Here is a 12,292-nt window from a genome sequence, read left to right as displayed (position 1 = left end):
TCAACAATACATATCATCTTAACATTTCTAAAGTGACGTAGTTCACATGATCTACATGATTTGATCTTTCCTACATAGGAGGAGGAGGGGCAGGTGGATGGTTAGTGAGTTTCTAACGGTTTGAGACCACCTCGAAACCGAAACCAATGTCCGCTTCTCGTTTCAACTGACTAACCCTTTTTTTAGTGAGACATTTGCCGTTTTTATTTTATTCTTTATTTTTATTTTAACCCAAACCGTGATCTTTCCCCTAACCCTAACCAAGTGGTCTTTGTACCCTAAACCTAACCAGACCTTAACCACAGCGTTGTCACACCATAAAACGTTATTATTCAATGGGGAGAAATGTTAATATGATACATAATTCACGTGTTGAAACGTATATATTCAATGTTTTTGTGGTTTGCAGAAACGTTCAATGCCAAAAAACAGAGTTTCTGGTGTAATTTCTCAAAGAACTTCAGCATAAAGTCAAGAGATCGTGATATGTTGCACAACAAGCTAGCAAAGGAGTTAACAGATATACGTTTCCACATGTGCTCAGTGGTGTCTGCAATACACAGAACTACTCTCCGGAGACTGAAAACATGATCACTGTTAGTCTTTTGGAGCCTTTTCTAAACAAACTAACTAACATGACCGTAACCCTCATGGTGAAGGAACATCATTGACGTGTTCTTAATAGTTTAGTAAGACAACAACGGAGGTCTACAGCACCAAGGAATATATGATATATCAGGCTTTGAATACACAGACAATACTTAGACTCTTAGATCCTCAGGTGGGGACCTTCTGGCTTTTCAGGGCCCCTTGACTTTGGAACGACCTGCCTGAGGAGATAAGGCTCGCAGAATCAATAACTTCTTTTACATCACTTCTTAAAACCCATTTCTACAGACTTGCTTTTATGTAATGTTGTCTTTTGATCATCTTTCTTTTAAACTTTTTATCATCTCTTTATTGTCTTTTTAAGGTCAGATCTGTTGTTGTTTTCTGTTTCATGTCTTTGCTTTGTACTGCTTTTACTTTGTCTGTCAAAGCACTTTATAAACTCTGTTTTTAAAAGGTGCTATATAAATAAAGATATTATTATTATTATTACTTGTAGGATCAGTTCATTGTCGGTTTGGCTCTGTGTGTATGAGATTTGTCGACGACAGTAAAACATAATAAATCACCAGCTGTAAATCCGTTGAAGCATGAGATCTCACGTACTCAAAAATACTTACATAAAATGATTGGATTTGCTTCTAATGCTATAGCCCTTAAAAAATCATTTAGGTCAATGTGTTTTAACTTTTACCAAACACTCAAACTATCAGTATAGAGCAGAGGTCACTAACTGGCGAACTGCGGTCCGGGTCTGGACCCAAAAGCTGTCCCATACGGACCCAGAACTACAGAAGGTTATGATTTAAAACCTGACGGGGCGCTTCTATTTTAAGTGAGACGGAGAAAGGCAGAGGAAGTCAAGATGTGAAACAGAAAAGAGGAAATTCAAGGTTTTCCTCCCTTTATTTTATTTTTCTGAAGTGAAGCACTTTATATGAACATTTTATTTATTTTCTCTTATTTTCAAATGCAGCCCTGTTTTATTTAGTAAATGAGGTCATTATTATTATTACATTAAACATATCAGCAGTCATACATATATATTCATGACAATAAATGTTGTCAAAAAGTTTTTGAATTGTACTGAATTCATTAGATTTGACAGTTATTGATTACATGCAGATGTTGAGGCAACTTAAATATATATCACACTAAATAGTTAGGCATTATGATCTTCTGGACTTTTGCCCCGTTGTAGCTGTTCAGGAAATCCAACTATCCCAAATCCAGTGTCGCTGTACTGAATTGACCGCATGTTCTAATCTCGTCTGGTGCTAAATGTTCCGAGGGGGGAACGAATGAATGAATGAATGTGTCTGCGCGTGGGAACACGTATAATCCATCATAACGCAGACACCTGGTGCCTATGCCATTACCCCTGCTGTGGTCTGGACGGTGTGTGTGTGTGTGTGTGTGTTTGTTCCTGCCCAGTGTGTGTGGGAGTCGGTATCCATTGGACACCTGATTCAATTACTGGATCATCATGAAGAGATGAATGGAAAGGCTGAGAGAGGAGGAAAGGAAGGAGAGAAGGACGAGTGAGGAACGAAAGGCAAAGAAAGGAGTTAAGAGGGGGGACAGGACGAGAGGAAGGAAAAGGATAGATAAAAGGAGGAGAAGAAACTAAAGATGGAGGAGAGAGGAGTTGATAGAAGGTGGCGTGGACGGATAATAGAGCAGGAGAAGAAGAGAGGAGAGGAGAGGGAGGAGGGGGGGGGAAATAGACGAGGTGGATGAGAGAGTGGAAAGATAGAAGAGAGGAAAGAGAGAGAGAGAGAGATTGTTCATCTGTGTGAGTGTGTGACATTTTCCAGAGCAGGTGCTCGTTGACGTGGAAGTGTGTGTGTGTGTGTGCATGTGTGTGTGTATGTGCATGTGTGTGTGTGTGTGTGTGTGTGTGGATACTGGCCAAGCTCAGACTAATCCATTCGAGTCAAATTCTACACACACACTCACACACTGAGTGTACTGTGTGAGGTATGCTACCATATAAGCAGAAGCCAAGAAGACAATCTGTGTTTTATTAATGATTGAAAAAAGTGTGTGCGTGTGTGTGTGTGTGTGTGTGCGTGTGTGTGTGTGTGTGTGTGTGTGTGTGTGTGTGTGTGTGTGTGTGTGTGTGTGTGTGGACTGTCAGCTGTATCTGACCCTTAACTTTTTCTAAAACTCAATAGTAATTTAACTTCTTCTATGGTTTGCTGTTGAGAACTCCTTTTTACTGTTACTGTCATATCTATTAAAACATCATTTGTTGCTTTTTATTTTATTTATTTGCCTGCACATTTATTTTTAGAAGAAAATAAAAAAGATTTGATTTGTGCACAAGGTCATCTACAAATTATAAAAAACACTGCTTTAACTACACATACACATGAATTCAAAGTAAACAAACACTTGTGCAGGAGAGAGAAGCTAAAAGCTTATAAAAAGAGCTCTAAACAGATCAACAGAATTACAGTAAACAAGAATAATGAGGGGTGGAAAGGCAACAAAATATGTTGATCTGTTTTTTAAAAAGTAAACAAACATGAGTGATGGAAAATATGCAAGTTTGAATTCAACAACTGTACACTGTAAAAAATGACTGTGAAATTTACATAAAAACTATGTAAAATCCCTACAGAAAAGTATTGTAAACTCAAAAACATATATTTTTTGTTTAAAGTACAGTGAATTTTTGGAAACTATTAAACAGAATGTTTTTGTTATATTTACAACAACAATATGTGATTACAATCAAATTTATTTGTTAAAACTACAAATATTGGTAACAAAAACAGAGAAATACTGTAATACTCATAACAAAACAATTTAGTTAATTTCACATGCAAATATTGTAAAAACTATAGTTTTAGTCAGTTGTTTTAAAAAATACAAATATATGTAAGTCACTTTACAAGTTTATGCTGTAATTTTAACATGATTGATAAAATGATGCAAATTGACGTAGGCCTATTTAAAATGTTTTCACAAAAAAGTTTTATTGTGAACCTGAGAGGTTACCTATCTATTTAAATATAAAAAATATACAATTTTAATAACATTGCATTTATAATTTAGGCTATTTGTAGCATATTGTAGAGTGTGTGTATAAGACATTCAAATTATTGATATATGCAAAGTAACACTGTTCAGTCCTAATCCTTGTATGCTTTATGTTTCTTTTAGTCTTTATCATTATCATTTTCACAGGCTAAACAACCTAACAGTGCCACCTCTAACCACTTGTACTTTTACTCTCTCATTGTGCACTGAGTCCTCCTAATTTTGAAATTTAAAAGTGCGCAGCTGAAGTTCGTCTCTGATTGGATAATGACGTGAGGGCGGGAGAAGCGCGAACCATTAGCCGTTAGCGTCACTAAGGAGCCAGTGTGCAGTCTGCAGAGCAGAGAACGGAGCAGAAATCTTCGGACCACTTCATTTTAAAAGATTTTAGGACAAATCTACAAGTTTTTTGGAGGGTCTGTGGCTGTTCAATTGGAAGGTAAGCTTCATATTTAGGCTACTCTTTTTTCGAGACCAGACGAAAATGTGTGCTGAAAGCTAGCTAGCTAGCACCAGTCCATATTTAAGACCAGTAACGTTAGCTCAATGTGTGATAACTTAATTCAGCTGAAAAGCACAGGCAAACATTTGAAATCCTAAAAATGATCACCTGCGTCTTTTGTAAAAGCAAATTTGTTACATTAAGAGGCTATGTACTGCATTGCAGAGTACATAGGAATGAGCCTCATTGTCTTTTCAAATGTGCTGGCGCCAACTGTAGTCAAACATTTACCACTTACTCAGCTTTCAAGGGCCATTTTTATCGTGTGCACAATGCACCTGCACCGCAAGCTGCTCCTAAAGCTGTTGTTGCGGATTTAAAATGCGCAGTTTCATTATGTGCCCGCAATTTACACACGGTGAAAGAGCTAGTGTCTCACTTAAATGATCATTTTGGAGAGGGCAGGTCTGTGTCATGTCCAGTAAGTGGTTGTAAGCATGTGTTTACAAAAAAGTCATCATTTACTTCTCACATGTGTAGGAAGCATAAAGCATGCTCCCCTGATGGTATTGATGACATGTACAAGGAAACTCGCCTTCAGCCCCCAAATGTCATTGCCAGTACAGATGATTCAGAAAGCACACATGAAGCCATGCCAACAGCTAGTGCAGCCAGTGATATGCCAGAGAATGATAGTCAGTCTTATCTCAGAAACATGTGTCTCTTTTACCTTAAACTGCAAGGACAGCTGCTTATTCCTGCCTCTACTATACAGACTATTGTTGAGGAGATGCAAAATGTGCACGAGTTAGGTCAAGCCTACACAATAACTAAAGTAAGTTCTTTATTAAAAAATGATATGAGCCTATCAGATGAAGCAGTCACTAAAATATGTGACTGCATTAAAGAGTCAGATTTGTTCTCTGCCTGTCATCAGGGACAATTAAGAACAACATACACCAGAAATCAGACATTCACAAAAATGTTTAAGTACACGGAACCCCAAAAAGTGCTATTGGGAATGGATGAAAACATGACACAAAAATTTGCGTACTACATACCAGTGGCAGAAACTCTGAAGAGCTTTTTGCACTCCCAGTTATGGAGGAATGCACAGCCACAACAGTTTGGAGATCCTGATGTAGAGGTTTTTACGGATTTATATGATGGAAAAATTTTCAAATGTCACCAGTTCTTTAATGAAAACCCTGAAAGCCTCAAACTGATTTTGTATCAAGATTCATTTGAAATTGTGAATCCCCTGGGTTCTGCTAAAAAGACACACAAAGTTCTTGCAGTTTATCTTTCATTAGCAAATTTACCCATTCATTTGCGTTCAAATACTGATAATATGTTTTTAGTCTTGTTGTGTGTTGAGAATGACTTAAAGCGTTTTGGAATAGCCAAAGTTTTCTCAGAGTTGTTGGCAGATCTGAAATCCTTGGAGACAGATGGAATAAATGTAGATGGAAAAACAGTAAAAGGGGGTCTCTACTGCATTGCTGGGGATAACCTTGGTTCTCATTGCATAGGTGGGTTTACAGAGAACTTCAGCCGCTCTCAATATTTTTGCAGGTACTGTGACATCACGAGAAGTGAGTTTGAGGCTGATCCAAATGCCTGTGGTCCTCCACGCACCCCAGAGACGTATGACACAGCTGTTGCTGATCTCCAGGCTGAAAACATCCAAGACGTCAGAGGAATAAAGGTAAACTCTATCTTTAATACCCTTGAGTCTTTTCACGTATCCCAACCTGGTCTCCCGCCTTGTTTAGGTCATGACCTCTTTGAAGGAGTCTTGTCATATGATCTAGCACTGTACTTGAAGAACATTATAAAAATGAAAAAATGGTTCACATACTCACTCTTAAACAGGCGCATCAAACAGTTTAAGTACAAAGGATCTGAAGCACTCACAAAGCCATGTGCTGTCAAACCTGACGGAGCCAAGTTATCAGGGCAAGCCATTCAAAACTGGAACCTTCTGAGATTGCTACCAGTTTTGATTGGTGACAAAGTGCAAAATCATGAGGATGAAGTATGGCAGTTAGCTCTCCAGCTAAAAGACATTGTGGATCTTATTTGTGCTCAGAACATTTCCTTGTCCCAGATAGCATATCTTGACATTTTGATCCAAGAATATTTGGAGTTGAGAAAGATGATGTTTCCTGAAATTCAACTCAAACCCAAGCACCACTATTTGCGCCATTATTCAGCACTGTCGTTGAAATTTGGTCCATTGAGGAGATTATGGACGCTTAGGTTTGAAAGTAAACACAGTTATTTTAAAAGATGTGCCAGACACTTGAAAAACTTCAAAAATATTTGTCAAACATTGTCAGAGCGTCATCAGATGTATCAGGCATATCTTTTAGCTGGGCAAGAATGCAGTAAACTACTGCAAGTGAAGGACAGCTGTGCGTTTTATCCCAACCTCTACAGTGACGCTATTAAACATGCAGTCAGGGAGTTAGCCTTTTCAGAAAGCAATACCACAGTTGCCACAGATATTCAGTACAAGGGCACTGCATATAAAAAAGGACAGTTTCTTGTGTACAGAAATGATGAGTATATGGAGTTTGGTGAACTTCTACTCATCTTGATTCAAAATGACACATCTGTGTATGTTTTGATGGATATCCACAAAGGCATCTTCCTCTCAGAATACCATCTGTATTCTGTGACAAAGGACAGTCTTGGGTTACAATGTATCAACATTAATGACCTGCCTGATTTCTATCCTTTGGTATCATATATTCTTAATGGATTCCAAGTCATTCCACTAAAACACAGTATTGTGGCAAAATAAAGTCCAATTAAAGCTGTTAATTGGACTGTTAGTTTGACATTAATATAAGTGTTACCTGATGCATGTCCCTGTTCTGTTAAGTGTATGTACTGTATATTTTTTCTGTTCTGCATTTCTTCTTCAGTGTAAATATGAGTGACTCAGGGCGAACCTTCCTAGATGTCGCCATCATGGAAGCCCTACCAGAACTTCAAGTAGTAAACAAAAACATCCTGGAAGAGCACTTGCAGTCCATTGGAGTCGAGACGTATGATGATCTACGCTTCGTAACGGAGGCTGATTTGATGACAGTATTAAGACCTGTACAAGCCAGAAAGCTTCTTTCTGTTTGGAAACAGAAATGTAAGTAAAAACACCACAACACACAGCTATTCAACAGCAAAAGCAGACATGGACATTGTGTAATATTGTACAATGTGAATCATAATCTTATTTTTTTGTCATTTAAAGACCAAACTCCCGAGAACAGCTCACTATCATCTGTGGAAGCCTCACCTACCCAACTGCTGTCATCGCTCTCTGTTTCACCCCAAAGTTCATCGTCAACCTCCTCCAGCAGCCTAGGACTTGACACACAGTGGGAAGACAACTTTGAAATTCCATGGAGTAAATTTCCTGAGGAAGTGATGGATTCTTTGGAGAGGGGAAAAAGGCCAGGCCCAAAACTGAGGAGGCAAATGGTCCGGATTGTTGTGACTGAGATGATGGAAAAATGCCCCCATGTAGGTAAAAAGCATTCAACTGATGTTGCAAAGCAAATGGTGGCAAAATATCCCAATTCTCTGCAAGATGTAATAGAGGGCGATATTGTTGGAACAGGCTACCATTCCCTTGTAAAACAGCTGCAAAACAGAATCGAAAATGTGAGGCGCACTTCAACACCCAAAATAAGAAAAAGAAAACATCAGGCTGATGACTCAGACCACACAGATGAGATCCCATTAGAAGAGAGAGCAGCAATGCAGGACACTTACGGATGCATTAAATGGAATGTGAAATTTCTGCCCCGTGAAGAAACTCAAGAGAGCCAGCACCAAAAGAAGGAAAAACTCAAGGAGATGTTCCAACAATCTGATGCCAATCCAGAGGAGGTAAAATGTCTAATGAAGTCCACTTTTTACACACAGCGTCAACATGTCAACCAGGGAAAAAGTATCAAAAGCCTTCGAGAGGAGTGGCCATTTTGGTTTGACGAACTTGGCATGTCGGTCCACTTCAAGGAACTCACTGGGATTGACCTCAAAGAGACATTCACGCGAAATTTGGATTTGAAGGGAAAAAGGCTTCTCAACTACATGACCACAGTTTATGTCACCAAGAGTAATAAGTTCCTTCAGACTTATGCAAGGCTTCAGAGGATGCGGGGACAGCAGAGTGGCTGCTCAGATGATGTGAAAGAGATGGTCCTGCTTCTGCTCAGCTACTTTGATGAGAAGGAGGAGTCCATGTTCTTCCATGTAGAAGATACCTGTCTGGCAGAAGAGGTCCAACTGGAGCAAGTGCCTCTGACACCTGCTGTTATTGTCTGTGGTAAGTCTGTTTCATATCTCTTTTTTTTAATTGCACTGTTTATAGAATCTGTCATGTGAGTGCAGCGCTTATTAATATAACCTGTTAAATAATTTGTTCATAGGACAGTCCTGCTATTCCTCAACAAGGTACATGCTGAGTCTGGATCGGAACCTCATCAACACAAACATCTCCTCCTTCATTTCTGCATTGTGCCTCATGTTCGGGAGCTACTTCTGTTTCAACATCCATTATCCATCTGAGCTGGCTTCAACTCTGGAGTTTCTTCAAAGGTGAGTAAACATGGCATGGCATTTCTCAGACCTGTACTTTAATTAAGCCTAAAATGGCTAAGCTACACAAAAACTGCCTTAATAGTTCCTAGGGCCAAAAACTGCCCCATTGAAACCCATTAAAACCACTATTTTTGATCCCACGTTTATCTTGACAAAAACTAATGCATTCCTTTATGTTAAGATTTCGGTTTGGACCACAGGCTTTCAATTTGTAGTTTTTATATTTGTCCATCAGGTGGCACCACTTTTACCCATTCAAAGCATGCCGCAAAGTTTCACACTTTTTATTGTTTTCTGGAAGAAAAGTGTGTGTGCTATTGATGTCGGATAATGTTGTGTATGTGTACTCACTAAATGCATTTAATGGAAATTATTTAGTTTTTTTTGTATAAAAACAGCATTATGTAGAGTTATGTAAACATACTGGCATTGAAAGGGTTAAAAAGCTAAAAATATAATTAATATTTGATATGTATATTTCAGACTCTAAAAGAGTGACATGTTTAAAGTAGAAAAAAATATCAAAATATACTATTTTTATAGCAGTTCATGGGAACAAGCCACGTTTTGGCTTTAAAAACATCCACGAAGTAAATAAGTTAAGAACACATGAAGTTTTTTTTTTTAACTGATCAATTAAAATGCTTAATATGCTTTTATTCTACAGGTGTTTTTTCTCGATAAACCCAGAAAAAGGAACTAAGGTGGAGAATAAAAACTCGAAGCGTCGTCTCAATCTGAACCCTCGAGTCCTCACCCTGATCCAGGACCTCTCCGATCACGAGTGGCGTTAAGCCTAAATATGGACTCCTTCTGTGCACTCTGACTGTTTGTTTGAGAAGAGGTACTGTTACTTTTCGCTTTGTTCAATCCACAATGTGTATTATGGTAATTAAGGCACAACGTAATTTTTGTTATTTTGCAAAAATACCTTAACAAACGTGCATTCTTATTTTGAGGGGGTACGCCTCTCCACAGATCTGACCTGTAACTTGGCCTGTTGGCATCACGTGATTGTCTCCATGGAGATAGATAAGTTTTATGCCATACTGTGGAACATTCAGAATGTAAACAAAATTTTGATTGAATTGGGTTGTTGTTGTGTGCCTGACACTTAAACTTTGTTTGTTAAAGTTTGTTAAAAATGTCCAGATTTAAAGAGGCTAATCTTCTGGAGTATCTCAACTTGGATTCAGTCATAGTTCAAGAACCATTATATGTAGCTTCTTTGCATGTTGTATCTGTTGAAAAAAATGCATCCAGTTGTTTACAACTATTATTGCTGTTAAATAAATTTCCCAAAAGTGATATTTTTCTCTCGTCTTTTCTCAAGATGTATTTTTGCAGGTTTATACGTAAATTTTACATTATAACTTGATTATTAAAACATAAAAACACAGCATATTTTGAAGAGATTTTATATATAATATACAGAACCATTCCATTTAAAATGCAGAGTTTTACTGTTGTTCTACCGGTTTAAATTAGTTTTTGTTTGATATTTCCCTGTTAATTTTATCATTTATTGATGCACAATTAGCAGTTATTACATGTAAAAAATACAGGAAATGGTCTATTTATATACAACACCGTTATGTGAAATTAACAAAAAAAAAATTGTAGACTTAACAGTTTTTTAATGTGATTCAGCCGTGATTTCATTCACTGTAAATCAATTTACATATTTCGTCTGTAAAGTTGTCTACTGTGCTGCTGTATTTTTTACAGGAATTCTCTGGTAACCACAGCTGCCAGCGTTTTCCTGTAAAAACAACAGTTTTTTTTTTACAGTGTATCTAAATGAAAATGTAGCAACGTTACTGGAACATAAAGGAAGATGAAGATGTTTGGACTGTCTGGTAGAATATGAACGAATGCTTTGAATTAGTTGAAAAGTCTGAGGTACCACTGAACGCTGAAATAACGTTTTATAAATAAACATAGAAGTCTGTAGCTTACTGATACTAAAGACAGTTAAAGGTTTAAGATTGTGGAAAAAGTGGAGCCGATGATGAATGAGAATGAGAAGAAATAGTAGTCAAACTAATTTCTTTTGGACTCTATTGCAGAGTTGACCTTCATCTGTTGAGAATTCATTATTTACTATTGCTACTAGGGATGTGCAGAGATCCCAGTATTTGTATTTGTATTTGTTGAGGTAGCAAAATTATTTGTATTTGTATTCGAATAAAAGTGGAAAGAGGCTTAAAAATCCTGTTTTTGTTTTTATTACACTTTTAATTTTAGAAAATTATTATGATTAATACAAATACATTATTCGGCAAAGCACAAATAGTGGGTTTTATACAAATATTTGTTTCATACAAATATTTGAAAAATTATTTGTTAGGGGTGTTCCCCAGAGATAAAGTTGAGCTACTGACACAAGCAAAGTGCTCTTAAAGACTCTCCATGAACTGTTGTTCCCCTTCTATTTTCCACAAAGTTAGCTTGTAAAAAATAGACGATAAATGAAAAGTAATAATCGCCTTTGAAGTTCTTCTACGTGTTACACAGTGTGCTGTCTCTGTGTTATGGGTGTATAAATAGATAGGTCTGGCTGCAATGAGGTGATGAGTAAAGTTTTAGCTCAGTGATCATAATAATTTTCTAAAATTAAAAGTGTAATAAAAGCAAAAAACAGGATTTTTAAACCTCTTTCCACTTTTATTCGAATACAAATACAAATAATTTTTCTGCCTCAACAAATACAGATACAAATACAAATACTGAGATCTCTGCACATCCCTAATATCTATCTATTAGGGGTGTGCCCGAATACAAATACATTATTCAGCAAAGCTCAAATAGTGGGTTTTTTTTTGTTTCAGACAACTATTTTTAAAAATGTTTGTTAGTTAGAGGTCTGTCTGCAAAGAGGTGAAGAGTAAAGTTTTAGTTCAGTAGTCAGCACAGTCGTCTATGATCTGGGAGACTCCACTTCAAGACCCAGTTTGGGGACCTCCTTCGTCAGGTAGTCTATTCATAAACACTTTAATTTTCTAAAATTAAAAGTGTAATAAAAGCAAAAAACAGGATTTGTAAGCCTCTTTCCACTTTTATTCGAATACAAATACAAATAATTTTGCTGCCTCAACAAATACAGATACAAATACTGGGCCCTCTGCACATCCCTACTATCTATCTATCTATCTATCTATCTATCTATCTATCTATCTATGAAATTAGCTATGCTGATCCTTCATCACCCCCTGCTGGTAAATTTATGTACAACATCCTCTTCCACATCTGCAGAGCCTTGTTTTCATTTCACCCTCTTTAACCTTCTCTCCTCCTCTACTCCCATGATATCAATATTTATTTCTGGTTCTTTACCACATTTGGTTGTTGCGCTGGTTAAAGCTTACTCTACTGCAATTACATATGTATGCATGTGTGTATGTGTGTGTGCATGTAGAGAGTGCAGGGGTGTAAAATTGCATCACATATTGATGAAGTTACAGGAAACATTAACATAGACAGCCTTATTATTTGCATCAGCATTCAACCAAAATCTAACGCTCCTGTCAAATACAACACGTCTTCTTCTTCTTCTTCTTCTTGTCTCTCTTTATCTTT

General features: G+C 37.3%; 1 protein-coding gene across 1 annotated transcript; it reads left to right on the top strand.

Annotated features, from left to right (window-relative positions):
• Window positions 1-3,402: 3,402 nt before the first annotated feature.
• LOC137174657 (uncharacterized) lies at window positions 3,403-10,021 on the top strand. Its single transcript, XM_067580081.1, has 6 exons — window positions 3,403-4,096; window positions 5,675-5,807; window positions 7,033-7,250; window positions 7,359-8,438; window positions 8,542-8,710; window positions 9,381-10,021. Exons 3-6 carry the CDS (start codon window positions 7,040-7,042, stop codon window positions 9,505-9,507), a joined length of 1,587 nt encoding a protein of 528 aa, XP_067436182.1. The 5' UTR covers window positions 3,403-4,096; window positions 5,675-5,807; window positions 7,033-7,039; the 3' UTR covers window positions 9,508-10,021.
• Window positions 10,022-12,292: the final 2,271 nt, after the last annotated feature.

This window comes from Thunnus thynnus, chromosome 22, assembly GCF_963924715.1.
Source record: "Thunnus thynnus chromosome 22, fThuThy2.1, whole genome shotgun sequence".
In the NCBI taxonomy this organism is placed as follows: Eukaryota; Metazoa; Chordata; class Actinopteri; order Scombriformes; family Scombridae; genus Thunnus; species Thunnus thynnus.
Note: the sequence above shows the minus strand (reverse complement) of the source record. Positions and strands in the feature narration are given on the sequence as shown.

Coding starts and splice junctions, on each gene's coding strand:
- LOC137174657 (XM_067580081.1), top strand. CDS start 7,040: ATGAGTGACTCAGGGCGAACCTTCCTAGATGTCGCCATCATGGAAGCC. Junction 8,439..8,541: donor ACCTGCTGTTATTGTCTGTG/GTAAGTCTGTTT, acceptor ATTTGTTCATAG/GACAGTCCTGCTATTCCTCA. Junction 8,711..9,380: donor ACTCTGGAGTTTCTTCAAAG/GTGAGTAAACAT, acceptor TTTATTCTACAG/GTGTTTTTTCTCGATAAACC.